The 19,520-nt window shown below is 35.3% G+C and overlaps 1 protein-coding gene and 1 long non-coding RNA gene across 2 annotated transcripts; one reads left to right on the plus strand and one right to left on the minus strand.

Moving 5' to 3' along the window:
- Positions 1–9,585: 9,585 nt before the first annotated feature.
- LOC125877173 (uncharacterized) lies at positions 9,586–12,309 on the plus strand. Its single transcript, XR_007447578.1, has 3 exons — positions 9,586–9,722; positions 10,159–10,235; positions 12,069–12,309. It is a non-coding gene; the product is annotated as an uncharacterized LOC125877173 (long non-coding RNA).
- A 1,326-nt stretch (positions 12,310–13,635) lies between these two features.
- LOC125877164 (inactive protein kinase SELMODRAFT_444075-like) lies at positions 13,636–18,706 on the minus strand. The gene is made up of 9 exons (XM_049558501.1): positions 18,153–18,706; positions 17,537–17,691; positions 17,367–17,461; positions 16,226–17,247; positions 15,695–15,855; positions 15,311–15,387; positions 15,077–15,224; positions 14,813–14,962; positions 13,636–14,106 (listed from the first exon to the last, which is right to left on the minus strand). Exons 1-9 carry the CDS (start codon positions 18,310–18,312, stop codon positions 14,068–14,070), a joined length of 2,007 nt encoding a protein of 668 aa, XP_049414458.1. The 5' UTR covers positions 18,313–18,706; the 3' UTR covers positions 13,636–14,067.
- Between the last annotated feature and the right edge of the window lie 814 nt (positions 18,707–19,520).

Genomic DNA, 19,520 nt, shown 5'->3' on the forward strand with positions numbered 1-19,520 from the left:
AACAATTAAAGTATGAGATTAACTAGATAATCAAAGACCCATTTCATAACTAAGAGAATATTCAACCAATTACAAAAGCACAAGATAGAAATTAACAACTCAACTATTGTTTATGACTAACACAATATTCAAATAAGAAATTAACAACTACAACTCAATATTTAGGATTTGAGGTCCTAAATTGGAAATTATTGAGATTTTCGTCTTTGGATTGACTTTGGTCAACATTTGGAGTTTGGATGTTCAGAAAGAATTTTCGACAGTTTCGTTGGATTTGGTGGATGATTTGAAGGCCAGAGGTGTTCTTTTTTGAATTTTTAGAGGTCCCTAGCTTGATTAGACTTTTTTAGGCGTTATGCTTGTTTCTTGTGATTTTTACGAGTTTTTGGTCAACAAGACCTCAGATTCATGTTTTAATGGTTCCATTGAGTCCATAATGTTGAGTTTAGTCAGCTAGCATATCTGGTTTGTGTCCACGGGGTTCTGAATGAATCCCGAGGATCCCTTCGAGAATTTGAGAGTTGGCTATTTTTTTTATGCATGGTGTGCTTTACTTTAGCGAGGAACGGCTCGCTTCATGAACGTTGCTTCAGCGAGGATCTGATCGCGTTCGCAAGGGGTCAAGTTTTTCCTGACCCTCACATTCGTGAAGATTGCATCGCTTTCGCAACCTTTGCTTTAGCGAAGGACGACTCACAAAAGTGAGGCTGGCCACTTATGCGGGGGCTGTTTCGCGACCAAGTCGTCACTTCCGCGAAGCACGTGTTAGCGATCTTGGGCACGTGAAAGCAAGACCTAGGAGGGTTTTGGTCTGAAATGTTGGGGTTTCCCCCCAATTTCTCCTAGTTTGAGATTTGGAAAATCCTTGGAGGCGATTTTAACTAGATTTTTCACAGTGAATCTGTTGGATAAGTGTTTATAACCCTAAACCTTCATTTTCCAATGAGCATTTACGAAACTAAGCCTTTAAATCTTGATTTTTGAATTGCAAATTGAAAAATTTACGAAACTCATGATAAGCTTCTATATAAGCGTAACAAATATGTTTGTATGAGCTATATAGATAATATTTTTTGGGAGTAGTATTTAGTACTCAAGTGAATGAGGGTTCTAGATATCCCAAGTTCTAGAATTACATTCCACCATATGATTATATTTCATCGCTTTGTCGATTGACCTTCTGGCCCTGTACCGTGTATCGTGTCTTGCTTGTTCAATTAAAATTCTAGTTGAGTTGTTTCTTGTCCCCTCGCTTATCGGAAATGTGAGTTGTTCTATTAATGGCGCTCTCTTGTTTAATAATGTGTAACGACCTTCTATACATAGTATAGATACATTGTTTATATATATGATTACATAAACAAGATACATTCATCCTTCATAGTTATACAAAGGAGATACATATTTTTGGTAATATATATATATTTATATATATATATATATATATATATATATATATATATATATATAAAATTTATAATTGTGTAAAAAAGTGTATACACACGATTATAGTGTGTTATATAAATTTGGAAAATGGAGAAGGTAAAAAAATAACATTGAAAGAAATTTGGCTTCCTAAAATTCATTGTTAACATTTAAATACGTTTAAATTAAAACAGTAGAGTATAAGAAATAATTAAGTTGTTTGTAAAACGTTTGTAGATATAGGTTGTAAAATCCTACTCAATACTCCCTCTTCTGGCTCCGTTACCTTGTTTGTAGTGATATGCTACTAAATCTATGTAATTTCTTCCAAAATTACTTTTTTTTTTTTTACTCTGTTCATCTCTTTTCCTTAAACCCATGTTCTTAGCACCTGCTTCTTTAACCACACCCTGGGATACACAGTCCTTTTGGTTCCATAACCATGGCGGACTTTCAACTTCCTTAGGCATTTACAGGTTAATCCATCGGGGTTACTAAGAAGATAAGGAACTAACCATTTACTAAGAGTAATTTAAACGTTAAATAAACATATACCCATAAACATATAAACACTTTATATTCATAACAAAAATAATAATATCTACATGATATAGGGAGAAAGTTACGAAGATCTAGAAAACTAATAACTACTCACATGATAATGGCCGGAATGAGGTTTCCCTTTCGGGAGTCCCCGAGTGACCTTGCAGCTACTTGATATTTAAACACCCACACACTTTGTACACAAATACTTACACACTCTTTTTTTTTTTTTTATGAAAGGGAAGGGGAATATGTAAAACTATAAAATCCTTGTAATCTTACAAACTTCTTTACTCAATGCTCTTCTTGCACTTCGCTCTATTTTTCTTCTTGCAACATGGCTCTTATTTATAGTAGAAGTCCCTCCGGATTTGAAAATCGGATTTCAATTCTTAAAACTTTCTTCACCTGCCGGGTGCTCTTCGGGCCCCATCGTCACATGGCTTTGTTGAAATTGAGTGTCCTTCATTTGTCTTCTTGCGATAGTGGAGTTGTCTTTATTGGTAATGGATATGTAGTGGAGTAGTAGGTGGAGTCTTCTTTATTATAGTGGCTTGTGATGTCACTGCTTACTTATTTGTTTGTCTTCTTGTGATGATGTCATTGCTTATGTATTTCTTAGGTATCCAGGTTGTGTAGTGTTACGGAATCAAAACTCATCCCCGAATCATTGTCTTCATTTGGGTCGTAATGTTGATTAAATTGGTCTGATAAATTATTTTCATCACTGCTACTCTCTATGTCTTCGTGGTTGGAATTTGCTGGATCTGGCTTTGGATTTTCTAGTATAATTTTTTCTTGTACCTCCTTAGTCTTTTCTGTGAGTAATTTATAAAGGGAACTTTTTATTATTTTTTCTATCCTTTTATTATTTTTTTTTTCTTTTTTGGAGGGGGAATCCTTTTGTCTTTTTACTTGTTTCTGCCATTGTATTGAAACTTGCCGGCAGAATTCTTACACTTTTTGGCAAAGTGTCAACCATTAACGGATTTGATGAGTCTTTACCCGCTACTGTTTGAACGGGACTAGCTGTACCTTTAGCTAGTACAATAGCTTTTTCTACATTCGTTGGGGAATGTACACCCATCTTATCCATTTTGTAGTGAGATGGAGAACTCTTATCTTGATCGGTATTTCCAAGTAAAAATCTTATCCTCTCTTGTAATGAGTGGATATGTTGTGTCATTTTTCCTTTTTCTGTTTCTAGTCTTTCGATCGTCTGATTTAGTCTTTTGAACCCTTCCGTCATTGAGGAACAATGATCGCAGAAAATTATTCTGTCCGTGTCTTTCTGAATGTTGTATTGTAAAGATGGTTTTGAAATTTGTCTCAAAGCTGGGCTTATGAAATAGTTAGGCCCGAGTGTTCCTCTGGCATAGTCTAGTGCTTCATTCAAATTTGTGAATCCCTTAAAAAGTGGGGTAGGAAAGTCTTTAATTTAATCTACTACTTCTATCCATGTCTGAAATACTCCCTATAATTTTCCTTGGACTACTACATAAAATCTGAATTTTTTGTCTTCATTTTTGTCCGTAAAGTAATGGCTTAATGAGTTTACTACTGACACAAAATAACTGTTGTCTCGAGGAATCTTGTTGTATGCTATCCATAGGTTGTCTATTAAGCACCTTTGAGGTCTATCTATCTTCGTTTCTGGTTTTACCCTGAAACTTAGATTAGATGGAGGATAGAAAATTAAATTTTGTTTTCCAAAATAGGTTGTCTTTCCATGCTCGTTGTATTTTGTCTTGTCTGTGGTTGAAATAAAGTATTTCCTAAGAGAGTCTGCAACAAATCCTTGTCTTTCTGTCCACTTGAGCTTGAACTGGATGCTATGTCTTTATCTGTACTCATGCTGAAAACAAATAGTTAGTTTTCATAAGACTGCTTAGTTTATCTGCTAAAGAATTATCTTTTCCTTTTATATGTTCTAAAGATATGTTGTATATTGACGTAGCGTCTAAAAAATTTAACCATCTTCTTTTACTACTATTTTTTCCCTCTATTTTTTGGTGGAATTTTACAATAGCCTCACAATCTGTTCTTACCAAAATTTCTTGTTTATTAATAATGTATAATTTAAAACTATTTAATCCATATATAACTGCTAAAATTTCTGCATCTATGCTACTCATATTTCCTTTTTCTTTGTATTTTTCACTGTGATAAGCGCAAATCTTTTCGTCTTTTTTATCTCCATATTTATTGTTTTTTGTTTTCAAAACTGCCCCCCATCCTTCGAGGCTTCCATCTATTTCTACTATTGGGTAATCTGTTTCTAGTGGGAGGGCTAAATCTGGTATATCTTTAACCATTTGTTTGAGTTTTTGTACTAGTTTTATGTCTTCTACATTAAAAGTCTTTTGTCCATGACTTCCTGTTTTAGAGTTTAGGGGTCCTGCTACCTTTCCTAGATCTTTGATAAAACTTCGTGCATAATTTAGTATTCCTAGAAATTTTTGTAAGTCTTTAGTATTGTCTAATTTATCAGGCATGTCTAGAACCTTTTTTGCTATATGGGGTTGTAATTTTATCTTTCCATTTCCAATTTCTACTCCTAAGAATTTTATAAGAGTCTTACATAATTCCATTTTCTTCTTGCTAATTATAATTCCATTGTCTACGAATAGTTTGAATACCGTTTGTAAATGTCCTAGATGTTCATTGGTATTATTACTAAAAACTAAAATATCGTCTACGTAAACTAAAATAAAGTTTTTATAGTCTCTAAATATATTATCCATCTTTCTTTGAAAGATTGGAGGGGCTGTTTTTAAACCGAAGGGCATTACCAACCATTCGAAATGTCCTTCTGGGTAGGTAAAAGCTGTCCACTCTATGCTATCTTCATGCATTTTGACTTGCCAATATCCGGACTTACAGTCAAACTTACTAAAAAATTTTCTTCCTTGTATCCGATTTATTAGTTCTGATTTGTCTGGCAATTTTTATCCATCCATTCTAGTGTTGTCATTAAGTCTTTTATAGTTTATTACCATCCTAGCTTTTCCTCTTAGTATTTCGTTGTGATTTCGTACCATGAATGCGGCTGACCTATGCTTTGAAGTTGACCTTCTTATTACCCCTAGATTTAATAATTCTTTTATTTGATCTTCAAATTCCCTCAGGTCCTCATTCGTGGATTCTATTGAAGCAGTTTTAACCGTATATTCTGGGTTAATAATATCAAGTCTGCAGGTTATATGATTGGCTTCCCAGTGCTTCAGGGGTCTTTCTCCAATTATTTCTAGTTTATCTAAGATGGAAATTACTTCGTCTAGGTCCTTCTGGTTTTTTATAACTCCTATATGTTGTAATCCTTTCTTAAAATTATAAAGTTCAGTATTTATTTCTATTAAATCATAGTTTTTTTCTATTTGTATATCAGATAAACTTGATTCTAAAAGTTCAATTTCTTTAATGTTTTCCTCTCATGTAATTTAATACAGTTACATTCTTTCCCTTTCTTACATTTTAATGTATTTGTATTATCAGTATTTTTAACATACCTTGATTTTGTAGGAACTGGTTCTGTTGTTATGGAGGTTTGAGTCATGTTTTTAGAAAATATTACTCCATCTCTAGTGAGGAGACAACTTCCGTTATTATGTAATAAGAAATCTAAGCCTAAAACAAAGTCTATCCGAATATTTAAATCTGTAACCCATATTTTTTCTAATTTATAAGTAGGTTTATAGAAGTCTGCACATGTGTTTAAAAAACTTATTTGAGCATTACTAACATAATGTTTGTATACATTTGACAATCCGTCCATTTGCATGGCGCTTTGTGGTTCAGGAAAATCCTTTATTATTTCTGTAGGCAGGATATTTCTATTTATTATACTTTTTGTACATCCTGAGTCTACTAGAGCTAGAGTTTCTATTTCATAATTTTGAATTCTTATTCTTGTTAATATTTTGATAGTATTGATCTTTTTGTCTTCATTACAAATTAATCCTTCAAACGATTTGTATTCTTCTTTTTCGTTTAAGAGCTCAATTTCTTCCTTTTCTTCTTCTTCTACCTTTTCTTTTCCTTTTTCTAATTTATTTATTCTGTCTTCTAAACTATCAATCCTTTTTTCTAGAGACATTAATGTTTTATCTTTTATACTCATGGTTTGGTCTATAACTTTAATGTTAAATATTTTATTGATGCACATGAGGCATCCTTCTATATAGCAATTCGTACATTTGGCTCTTCTGTCTTTACTGGGATATCCTGTACAATTAAAACATTTTTGGCTATCTAAACCTTTTCCTTTTGAAAATTGGTGATCGCAATGTATATTGACAAATGTAAAATCCTTGATATCTAATTTGTCTAATCCAATCTCATTTATTAAAGTTTCTTCTTCTGAATCAGACGAGTCGTGTTGTCTTCCTTCTAAAGCATCTATGCTTATTACTGAATATATACTTTCGTTATCTGACATGTATTCATCTACATTTATCAGAGTTTCTTGGAAATCTTCTATGAGTTGGGAGTTTCTTGTTCTACTATTATTTCTTCCTAGACAAGTATTAGCTAGATGTTCTTCACTTCCGCATGTAAAACAAGATAGTCTATTTTTATAAATTCTATTATTATTATGTTTTCTCACATGTCTATCTTTATTTAGATAAGGCTTTTTCGCCGTAGATTTTCTTAGATAATACTTTTTCTTTGGTCTGTAGTCTTGGTTATTTTGATATTTCCTTCTATATTTCTTATTTGGTGTATTTTGATCATAACTTTGTGTTGTATATATATTTTTACAAAAATCAGTCTCATTTTGCTTTAATTGTTTTTGTATTTGTATATTTGTACACTTTTCTTGTAATATCTCCATAACATGTTGTATTTTATGTCCGATAGACCAATTAGCATTTGGATTTTGCATAACTCCTTCTCTTTTGCTCCATCTCTCCTCTATTTCTCTTCCTAATGCTCCAGGGAGTTTATTAAAAAGTTTTTTTCCTAAGCTTTGATCAAACGCATTGCCTCTTATAGCACATAAATAGAAATAATCTTTTAAAAAGTTTTTGATATGACTCCAATTTGTAATGCTAAGTTGTTCTAGCTTTATTAATGCATTCTTTTGTAAGACTACTAATCCGCTATTAGGGTCTTCTCCCGTTATTAGGTTGTGTATTTTATTAGTGAAATTATACGGATTTGGTCCCATATTTACTAGTTCTTGGAATTCTTGAGGGTAAGTTACCTTGTATGCTTCCCACATTTCTTTGATTGATTCTCCTAAAAAGGTTTCCATGTATCTATACATAGTTTCTGCATCTGTTTCACTATAATGATGTATGTAATCTGCTACTACTATTCCTTTCCACACATCTATTACTAAGTTCCACAATTGAGGATCATGAGCTGCTATATTTAATATCTTACCTCTATCTCCTCCATCTTGAAGCTTGATAGGGGCTTCTATTGGCATTCTTATCCCTATTGGTCTAACCATTTCTGATTCTGTTGCCGGGTCTTGCCTATATACCCGATGACGTGGTAAATTACCTATAGTATATTCTACTGGTGTTATGGGGGTTGTCTTTTGAAATGGACTTGAACTAGAAGAAGCGGTTTCCATGAATTCTTTTATACTGCGTGTTGTCTCATCATCGCTTTCTTCTTGGGTGTTTTCTTTTTTTCTATACCCATAATTATCTATTCTAAATTTGCATTCTCTAAAATGTGTTTCTACTATAGAGATATCTATTTTTCCCATTTTACAACCTTTACACTTAAACAAAGTTGTTTTATTTTTTTGATGTAATTCTTTAGCCTTTGCTATTGATAAGTCTACTTCGTAGTCTTCTTCATTTATATTTTGGATATTCATACCTTCCATATTAATGGTTGATTCATTATCTTCTAAATCTTCCTCTATTTCTTTTTGATCTGTATATTTATAATCAGTAAATCTAATCGATGTCTCTCCTTTAGTATTAGTGTATGTAAGGTGATCGTTTGGTCGTAATACTTCTTTTTTACAGAATTTTTCTAAATTCCATTCTCTACCTGCATATTCCTCTGAATTTATCTTTAAAGGATTCATTAGTTTGATTCCTTTATTTCCCATTATACCTACTGCATCGTCTATTTTTATTTTAAACCTTGAACTGCTATTTGTGGCTAGCTTGCCTATAAAGCCAACACAAAATAAAAGATTATTTCCACAGTTCATTTCTTCATACCCTTTGGTCTGTATGCCTATTTTTATGTACTTACCAAATTCTTTTGAATTTATCATGAAATCTGGACTACAGTAAAATATTCCTCCATTGTTACTCATGTCTACTTCGGTTAATCCTATTATAGATCTTTTAGATTCTGACCATCTGCTATCATATAAAGTAATTAGTACTTTGGTACCCAAATTTTTTCTAGTTAATCCTTTAAGCCCAATCACCACCAATCCCATGTGCATGAGATTCATTCGTCTTTTCTGTATTTCTTGCATAGATTCTTTACTAATTAAATTTATACTTTCACTATCATTTTCTGATACGCTTAACTGTTCTTCTCTATAATGTCTGTATAGATGTGTTGTTGATGAGAAAAAACCTGTATTATAGAGGACTTGTGGATTTAGCAACTTTAATTTATTTTGTTTGAAAATTTCTATGTCTCTATCTACATCTATTAATTCATCCAGCTGATGACTACTACTAGGCTTAGATGAGTTATTCAGTATTCGAGCTAACATATTGTTTCCTAGTCGATCTTGAGAGAAACTGGTCCTTTGTCTTTCTTGGGAATTTCTATTCCTGTTTGAAAAAAGGTCCATGTTTTATCTTTTCTTTTAGGTCTATCCTCTTGAGGAGTTAATTCAACTCTCTTGAGCTGTTCTATTAAGTCTTGTATATCGTTTTCTTGCTTACCTTTTTTAGTAGGGGTTTTATTTTCCAATAAAATATCTAATTTTTTATTTATTTCTGTTATTTGGTCTTCTAGATTTTTATTTAATTCTAATAAAGCAAATATTATCAAATTGTTTTGTTTTACGCTTATAGAATCTGTTTTGCCTGGTGGAATGTAATCTGATAAACCTTCAGGGTTAACTTGAAATTGTGCTGTTTTTCTAAGGACTTCTTGGTAAAAGAGATTGTTCATGAAAGGGTTAAATCTTTAAGTTTACCTAGTTCTTTCTTAATTTCTTTTGTCTCTTTATAAAGGTTTTCTATTTGACTTGTAATGACTTAAAAAGTTGACTTTGGTCAAACTTCGGTCAAACTTCTTGGAAGTCGTGCTCAGATGAAAATTCTGACAGCTAGATTAGCTTCGGAAGATCAATTTTGGTCTAGAACGACCCTTTGTTCACTTCCCGAGGCTTTAGATGGCAGTTGTGGAATCTGGCTCAAAACGATACTGGGTGTGGGACCCACTTTTCATCAAAGCGAGCTCCAAATGGAAATTCCGCCTTCACCGTTGAGTCCGAAATATCATTTCCAATCAGATTCCATATAAGGTTTGTATTTTTCCGACTCCAAACGAGTTCGAAACATCGAAATTTAAGTTTGAAAGGGTTGTAGAATTTTGACGTGGCAGAGCCACGTGACGCCACGTGGCAGAGGAGTGAATTCTGGAAATTTCCAGAATTTAGGACGAAATTCGTCCATATTTTTTCCTTCAACTTCAACTTGAGATTGCTCCTTCATTTTGAATCCAAATTAAGTGATTCAAAAGGCAAACTTCAAGAGAATTTCGAGGGGAATCTAGCGGTGGTCTCAGAAACGCGAGGGGAGGCTTCATTTGAGGTAAGAAATCGATTTTTAGCCACTGCCAGGGTGATTTCCGGATGGTTTTTTTGGTTAAATTTTGAAATATGAGATCTTGATCATCGTAAGTCCGTTTTGAGTCATTCTTGAGGCTAACTTGTAGAGTTTTTCGCAAGGATCGTCGTGGTATAATCTGTTTGGGTTGAAAGGGTCTCGTTTTTTCGAAAATTGGTGATCAAGGGACTGTCCATTTTAATTGTTGTGGCTGATTTGCGGTGTTTTAGGCATCTGTTTGTGCTATAATTTTGGGGTATTAGTTTAGTAAGGTATTTGGGACGTTTCCACGGATTCGATTTCGAGATTCTAATTGTGGGCCCCACAATCCCGTTTTAGACCCGATTTTGGGTCCGTCTCCGAAAAATATAATTTTAGTGTCAATATATTCGTAATGACGAGGTGATTAACCTTTTGTTAGTGGGGAAGCATTTGGAGACCGTTCGGAGAGGAAAAGATCCGGTACCGTGAGTTGGAGCACGCGTGATCGGCTTTCAGGTAGGCTATGGTTTTCTCTCGTGAGATTGAGCATGTTTAGGCAATTGTTTATTGATTTGCTTGAGTATGGAGGGGTTCGGGTGTCGAGCATGCTAAATTTCTATAATTCCTGCCTTAGACCTTATTTCGGGAAAGTGTTGGATTATGACAGCATGTCTCTTGATATTATTGAATAGCCATATCTGGTGGTGTATATGATAATATTGATTTGAAGTATGTTTGGCCTTAGTCTAGGCTTAGACTAGTGTTGCCATAGACTTGCGAGATTTCGGATGTCGTTGGGCAGTAGAACTTTTTCCGACGTCGTTTCGGACGGTTAGCTCCTTGTAGACTGATATAGCAGACTTGAGTCTGATAGTCGGTAACTCAGCTTATGACCTTGTATCCATAATGCCCTGCTTTTATATCGGCTACAAATACCCGGTTAAAGTCCGTGGTCTAGCTTACTCATTATTGGATACTTCCTCGGCGATTTGGGGTATATGAGGGTCGGACTAAAAGGATTATTTATGGTAATCGGTTTGGTGATATTTCCCGCGACGGATGGTTGGATATTGATTCTTAGCTACAGTACCCGGTTAGAGTCCGTGGTCCAGCTTACTTTTTCCAGGCTTAGCTACAGTACCCGGTTCGAGTCCGTGGTCCAGCTTACCTGTGATCTGGTTTCAGCTACAGTACCCGGTTAGAGTCCGTGGTCCAGCTCATTTATGTCCAGGCTTAGCTACAGTACCCGGTTCGAGTCCGTGGTCCAGCTTACCTGTGATCTGGTTTCAGCTACAGTACCCGGTTAGAGTCCGTGGTCCAGCTCATTTATGTCCAGGCTTAGCTACAGTACCCGGTTCGAGTCCGTGGTCCAGCTTACCTGTGATCTGGTTTCAGCTACAGTACCCGGTTAGAGTCCGTGGTCCAGCTCATTTATGTCCAGGCTTAGCTACAGTACCCGGTTCGAGTCCGTGGTCCAGCTTACCTGTGATCTGGTTTCAGCTACAGTACCCGGTTAGAGTCCGTGGTCCAGCTCATTTATGTCCAGGCTTAGCTACAGTACCCGGTTCGAGTCCGTGGTCCAGCTTACCTGTGATCTGGTTTCAGCTACAGTACCCGGTTAGAGTCCGTGGTCCAGCTCATTTATGTCCAGGCTTAGCTACAGTACCCGGTTCGAGTCCGTGGTCCAGCTTACCTGTGATCTGATTTTGGCTACAGCACCCGGTTCGAGTCCGTGGTCCAGCCCACCCGTGCCCGACCTTTGGCTACAGCACCCGGTTCGAGTCCGTGGTCCAGCCCATATAGGTTGACTCATTAGCTATAGTACCCGGTTCGAGTCCGTGGTCCAGCTTGCACGTGGTGTATTCCCAATTCCTCACTAAAGCTTCAGTTTAGTCTTGATTACTCTCATCTGCAGGTTGAGGTTTTGGAGGTTGGAGAGATTCCGGTTAAAGTCCGGGACGTAATGAGATCTTGGAATATGATTGGGAATGGTTCAGTTACAAGTCCGGAAATTGGTAATATTGTGATAGACCTTCTAGCTCCATTATTTTACTTCAACTGTCAGTCCATCTGCCGGGCTTATGGGGGTCCGTGCAGGTGGTTTCTTTTATTGTGCACGAGCGTACCCGTCGGGTTTATGGGAGCCCGGCGGAGTTAGTTAGATTGCTTGTCTTTGTTGCCTGTACGCTCGTGTACATACCCCCCATTTACTACTCTTTGCACTTGATGTGACCCTTTATTCGCATTTCAGTTTACTTTTGCTTATCTTGCTCAGTCGGCCGATGATGCCTACTGGGTACCTGTTGTTTTGGTACTCATGCTACGCTCTGCATCTATTTTGTGATGCAGGTCCGAGCACTAGTAGCCAGCGTTGATCGAGCTTGGAGTAGACTTATCCGGAGACGGGGGTGAGCACACGGCGTTTTGTACTATTTCAGTCTCCATCTGTATATATAGACTTGTCTTTTTCCTTTCGAGACAGTCCAGTCTCTGTTGTCCAGTTTTGGGACTTGTACTCATTTAGTAGTAGCTCTGTACTAGTGACTTCCAGGTTCTGGGAGGGATCTTTATTTGTAGATATGTTTTTGGTTTGCGTCCGCCTGTTTATATTGTTATTTGCCTACTCTTGTTTAATTTCTACCCTCAGACCCATTACTTGTTGTTACGGGTTACGGGTTGGCTTACCTGCTGGCGGGTTATAGTAGGTGTCATCATGACTTGATAAATCGGGTCGTGACACGACTGTTTAGTATTTCTAGAGGATTGTTATCAGTTATTTTATTTACTACTATGGTTTGTACTTTAGAAATTATATCTAGTTGCTGATTTTTTAGAAAGTCAAAATTTTGTTCTATTTTTTCTAATGATTTGTTTTGTCTTTGTTGCAGGGTTTCTATGGTTTCTATTATCTTTAGAAATTTATCGTCTTTGGACTGACTATGTTCTGCTAAATTTATTATTAGATCTGTAACAGTATTTAGATGTTGATTCTCGCTATGTAAAATATGGTCTCCTTCTGCGAAATTACACTTAAGTAGTGATCCAAATTTTAGTCTTCGATATTTCTTTTCTGAAACTATTTCTAAATCTAAGTATTCTAATCTCTTAATACTTTCTATTATGCTAAATATAGAGTTCTATTTTTGCAATCTTGTGTTTCTACTCTTATCTCTTTTATATAGTGATAAACTCTTGCTCTTATGGTGGGTATTTGTAAATCTATTTGTCTTATTTCTTGATGTATAGAGGATATTTGATTTGATGTTAATAAATTTGAAAATAACCTTAGTTGTTCTGTATATAGTTTTCTTTGTTCTAACAGAAAATCGTATATATCTATATAGTTCTGTCTTATTTTTAATAGATACCAATGATATTCCTGGTAACTATAATTTGTTTTTCGTATGGCCTAAATTTTTTCTTATATAATCTAGATGACATATACCTAAACTAGTATGAGTACTACGTTATTTATCCTAAGAGAAAATTTAAATTACTAATATGATTTCTTTAAACTTCTATACGTCTATTTGCGTGTTGGATATTACTATCTATACTATGTAGTTCCCACTTTAAAGCATTTAATAACTCTGGGTTGACTAGGGTTGGTCGATTTGAAGAGTATAAACCCCCGTGGTTACAAAGTCTGTCTGTTAGGTCTTTAGTTTCTAATATTTCTATATATAAGCTTAATGCCTCCTTGATTTTTAACCAATCTGTTTTAGTCTGTAATTCTCTATATAAGTACCAATAATATAACCTTAATTGGTTGGCAAAAGGGTGTTGTTTCATATATCCCGAAAAATCTTCAGGCTCTGATACCAATTAAATACGTTTAAATTAAAACAGTAGAGTATAAGAAATAATTAAGTTGTGGTAATCTTCCAAGGGATTCTACCAAGCAAACAGCATAAAATTCAATAAACTGTGAAATCAAGCCATGCCATTGCATTTACAGAGATTGAAGGCAAGGTACACTTCCACTGCCATTCTATATCCAACGTTTTCTCCTAATTCTACTATGAATAAAAAAGAACAAAACAATATAACACATTCATTTTATCACTGCTTTACAGCATCTATAATGCATCTATAATGCATGTGGATCATGAAGTGCAACAAAAATTGTTATATGATGGTGGGAGGATTAAAAATGGCCATGGCATCCTTGTTTTTTTATCATGTAAGTTCCCCTTGTTTCATATATAAGAGACCTCTCTACCTGTGGCATCTTCTTGCAATCCAGAACAGGTGGAGCATTATATCCTTTCTAGCTTTGGCTCGATTGTTTTTTTCAAACTCGACTTCTTTTGAAGATCAACTCCAGAGCATTGTGTTCACTACAAACCTAGCTCACTAACACGTCACCTTCCAACATCCGAAGTACCTACAAGTGCAATGAGAAAAACAAGAAGTGTGTATATACATAAGGATCATATTATAGTATTCAGATGAATTCTATTCTAAGGTGTTGCTAATATGATGTCATTAAGTTTAACCTTGAAAGTAGCATGAGCTTTGCTTGTCGATAATAAGCAATTAAAAATGACACGGGTTATATGACAGTTCCTACTACTCTAGTGATATAAGCAATGTTTATCTTCTTATAGAGCAGGCCAGAAACAAGACTGTTAGATGATGAATCAAACAATAGAGTACCAGCAAGCACCAGCTTTAACCTTCTGCAATTATTGAGCCATGGGGAACTTCCTGAGTTACAATAACTTTACTCAAGAATGATCTTTTACTGAAACAAAGCTGAAATACCAGTCATGAAGAATCTATTAACATTAGGTCCTTTCTGTTTCTTTTGTTTTTTGGGAGGTGGGGGTAGACAATTTTGTCTTCTCGTATTACTATATCTCTAGAGTCAACAATTTTATATGAAGAACTAATGAACTTCAATCACTTGCTGCCGTTTACTGTTGAGGTCTATCAAGTGAAGCTTTTGCATTTGGTCAATAGTTTGGACCACAGTCATTATAGTCAGAGCATATAATTAGCTTCCAGAACTAGAAACTCTTGTAGCAAAAATAGGCAGTTTTCTCACAAGTTTAAATTTTTAGACAGCAACATTCAGTATATATCTCTACCTGAGACATCCTCGGCCTTGAATTAGGGTCCCGGCGAATGCATAATGAAGCACAATGTAGCATGCCACGAACTTCCTGCTCCAAGCAGCAGTTCACTATACATGGGTCGATGAGTTCAGAGATGGCACTCTTTCGAAGCAGAGGACGTGCCTGCTCCATTTGGAATATAAGGATAAACTATTAGTACTCTAAACCATTATAGCATGGTCATACACAGACATTGATGTGCCAATAAAACACAAGGAAAACTTAAAGAACTCATACCCATTCACTGAGGGACTGCTGGCCCTTTGGGCGGTTAATGTCTATAGCTTTTCTTCCAGTGACAAGTTCCAATAGTACTATACCAAATGAGTATGCATCAGCTTTTTCAGTTATTTGACCACTTTGAGCATATTCCGGTGCCAAGTACCTGAACAAGAAAAAATTGCACCAATTAATAGGCCGAAAGATAGTGTGCCGGGACAACTGTGTAAGGTTTCATATATAGTTATTTACCCAAATGTTCCAATTACTCTGGTATCAACTCCTAAGTCTCCTTCGGGTTGCCACCTCGCCAGCCCAAAGTCTCCAACCTATATCACAAAGAAAAAGTGAAGAGGGGGGCTTAAAATAGTAGATGAAAGAAAAGAATATTAGAACCAAGCAAGAACAAGAAGAAGTTCGTTTTGTGACCAGTTTTAGAGAACAAATAATCTACTACATTTTAAAAACAATTACGGCAAGATATTTCTGAAAACTGTTTTTCCCTTCCATCATGTAGAACAAAGATTTACAAGAATCAACTAAAGCTTGTGTTCTTTTAAAGTATATAAAGAAGGCCAAAACATGACAAGCAATAATGCAAATAGAAAAACTAAAGTGTAAAAGAGCAATGCGCACCAATGGCTCAAAATCATGAGTTAGGAGGATATTATTTGGCCGCATGTCACGATGAACAATACAACCTACTCTGCACTCCTCATGCAGGTATCTCAGTCCTCGAGCAGCTCCCACAGCAATCTTTTGACGTGCTGACCAATTTAATGGATGTCCATTACGTCCTGTGGATTGACAACTTGGTTATGAACATATAATTATGGGTTGCACAGTTTTTGACAGGTTCCTAAGCTTTCAAGAAACTTCGGTGTTCACTACATGCTCTACACATGAGCAAAAGAGGTTCTCATAATAATCGTCCATATAAAGTGAGTTTGTAAGGTGAAAAAACACTTTTGACAGATCTATGTAAGGGAGGAGTTATGACTAGAAGTGGAACCTCACACTCAAAATTATCAAATTAGAAAAAAAGAAGAAAATAACAGCTTCAATTTCCATTCACTTAAATCATTTCAATGTCATATAGATCAAGAACTGGACATGGGGTTTAATGAGTATTGAGATATAAAAACATATGACTAGAGAAGTTGGTACCATAAAGGTGAGAATCTAAAGAGCCATTGCAGATGTATTCATAAACTAGTAACCTTCTTCCATCTTCCACACAGAAGCCTATAAGCATCACAACATTTCGATGTTGAGCACAGCTCAGGACCTCCACTTCAGAGCAAAATTCAAGGTCTCCCTGCGAACTAGCTGATTTGTATTGCTTGACTGCTATAACTTGGCCATCTGGTAAGTGCCCACGATGTACAGAACCATACCCACCCTCAGCCAAAAAGTTAGCTTGTGAAAATCGACTGGTAGCACGTTCGAGCTCAGAATAAGTGAACCACCGAGGTGGTTTTCCAAATAAAGGTGCCTTGTGTTGACATATTGAACAAAGTGGAGGAGGATCAGCAGGAGAATCTTTGTTTAATAACATCATTTTTCTCATATTACTGTTTATTTCCACATCATGCCCTTCTTTCTTTAAACAAACTTTAGGTTCTCGATCAAGTCCAAATGATTTTTCTGGGAAAACATCATGCTTTAACTTTAGCAGTGTGCCTTTGGATCTTGGTGAGTCTCTCTTTAAGTAATGTGAGAAATCCTTTGCTGCAACGAGAATGTCTTGCATCCATTGCTGGGAACATATGCTTGTTGTAGGTGATCTCAGTTTTTCACTATCTGTATCTGAATCGGATTCATCTGAATAATGATTGCATTTATGTGAAAAGGTCTTCTTCATATCCCAATTAACCTCAGAGAAGAAAAGAGGCGAAGTCCCTATGTCTAGACTGGAAATTGAGGATGTCCCAGCATCAGTTGTGGTGAATGATGAATGCTCTGGACTACTTGCTGGAGTCACATTCGGCACCCGAATCTCATTCCAGTGATCATCAGACTTTTCACCTAAATGTTTCGAAGATGCTTGTGACGTACGGGAGACTTCAGTTTCAGTGTTGGGGGATCCAAGGAAATTCAAACGAAGCACTTTTGGTTGAGAGTTTTTCATCTGAACAATATTGCATTCCAGTTGCTCCATACAGATTCTAGCCTCTTTTTTCATTCTCCTGGACATGAGTCATCAAGGAAATATGCATTTAGCAACAAGAGAACGCCTAGATTTTAATCAGATGCAAGAAACAAAGCTTTTATATGAAAACATGAAATAAGATGTACACCGTATTACTTATCCAATACCACCCATCGAGTCTGAACTCTCCTAGCTTCAGCAGCCACTACTCCAGACTGTGATCCAGAAATGACTTTGACCTTCACCTTCATCTGTGAAATAGAACTGAGTGATGTGGTAATCCTATATGAGGGAACTAACTTTTCAGAATTAGATAGATCACTTACTTTATTTGGATCGTAAATATCATGAAGTTGAAGCAACATTTGAGTACACGATTCTGAAATGAAATCCTTTTGATCTAAAGTCGTTCCGGACAGTGATCTCCAGTTGCTAGCTGTGCAATCGCTGTTAAATCTACGTAAACCCCAAAGCCTTATACCTGAAAGTGTAGGTAACCAGTTCTAAGCTACTTTTAACAGATTTCTCTGTAGCAAATGAAAGTAGTGATGACAAGAGAAAAAAAAACTAGAATCACATGCGTAGTAACTATCCTAATTCTTTCAAAGATCAAGTTAAACAGCGCAACGACATGAATCAAGGCCTGAACTGGTAATAGCTCTAGAAATTCTGGAAGAAGCTGCCATATTCATTATCAACAAAATGAGCAAAAATAAAACAACATACCCAATGAAATTTCACTAATTGGGGTCTGGGGAGGGTAGAGAGTATACGCAGATCTTACCACTGTGTTTCTGAAAAAATGAGCAGAAATGAAGAAAACAAAAAACAGGGTAATCCTCCAAATTGCACAATCAATAGCAACTAAAATGAAACATAAAAGGAGAAAGCCCTTCTCCAATACAACTAGTAGTATATATGTTAGGGCAGAAAAAAATTTACTTGAGGTATGATTAGGAATGAGAACCAGCAACTTAACAGAATCCCCTGGTTGAACCACATGAGTTAATGCCCAAATAAAAGCACTTCTTGAAATCTCTCTCGAAGCTTTCACAGCAACAACCACAACTCTCTTTCCCACATCCAAGTTCCCACTCTTCATCTCAGATAAATTCAATTGTTTGATTATTCCTCAGAAACCCATTCAGTTTATGTTGCAAATAAAAGATTCCCAAATCCAAAATCAAGAATTGGACGGATGTTAACTGAAAGGTTTCTTCAGAGTAAGAAAAAAATGTTCAAAGTGTGACCCAGAAACAGAAAACGAGGTGTCATGATTTTCTGGTGTTAAGTAAAAAGGGTAAAAGCAGACAAACCCAAATAGTCAGCAAAGCCAGCCAGCAAGCTTCGTTAATAATTGGGATCAATCAAATAAAGATGCGGTGCCCAACAAAAATTGAAACGATAATCAAGGACAAAGACAGTGAAAGATAAACAAACTTTGAATAACAGTTCGTTTTCCAGTGACCCCACAAGATTCCTATCTACTCTTCTTCCCTTTTTATACATGGAAAGCTTTCTATTACTGTATGTACTAATGGAATCAACCATGCTACACTCCAAGAATATAACCTCTCCTTTGCCCACATTGGAAAGTTGAACTTTGAAAAAAATTGTGATTTTTGCAACTTGAATTTGTGTATGGATATTATTTTAATTGGAAAAGCTTTGAAGTTTTGGTAAGCAAAACTCTAAAATGTTTGATCAATTTTTAGAATTAAAAATATTTTTGAAACAGATTTTTAAAATCTATATCAAAATTTATAGTCAAGTAGATATTTGCAAATACATTTTTAAAATTTAATTCAAAATAAATGGTCAAACTCTAGGTAAGGAACTAGTGGCAACACCGGCTCCAAATTTTTCTTTTTCTTTTCCACTCTTAGAGCTTGTTTGACATTGCTGGTGGGAGCCCAAAAGTGTTTTTTGGCGAAAAATCTTTTTTTTTTTTTTTAAAATAATTAGTTTTTGGCAAATTCTTAAAACTATTTTTAAATGAAAGCAGAAACAGAAAATTATTTTCTGAAGATTAAAATATCCCTCCCATATATACATATTTACTATTGTATCTCTTATTAATTAATTAACATATTTCATAAGTTTAGTTAGTTTCATTCAAGATTTTTTTTATATAATATTTTTTTATTATTTCTTGTTTATATTATTATTATTATTATTATTATTATTATTATTATTATTATTATTATCATTATTATTTATGTTTTATATATTATTTTACATTTTATTTAAAGAATCAGAAATAAATGTAACAACTACATTTTTGTACGATTAAAAATATGGACTTTATTT

The sequence above is a fragment of the Solanum stenotomum genome, chromosome 9, assembly GCF_019186545.1.
Source record: "Solanum stenotomum isolate F172 chromosome 9, ASM1918654v1, whole genome shotgun sequence".
Lineage (NCBI taxonomy): Eukaryota > Viridiplantae > Streptophyta > Magnoliopsida > Solanales > Solanaceae > Solanum > Solanum stenotomum.

Bases quoted from the DNA above. Each gene is read 5' to 3' on its own strand.
- LOC125877164 (XM_049558501.1), bottom strand. From the start codon at position 18,312: ATGAAGAGTGGGAACTTGGATGTGGGAAAGAGAGTTGTGGTTGTTGCT. The intron at 17,462-17,536 runs GTAAGTGATCTA...TCTATTTCACAG, and splicing joins ATATTTACGATCCAAATAAA to ATGAAGGTGAAGGTCAAAGT. The intron at 14,963-15,076 runs GTATGAGTTCTT...CAAATGGAGCAG, and splicing joins AGCAGTCCCTCAGTGAATGG to GCACGTCCTCTGCTTCGAAA.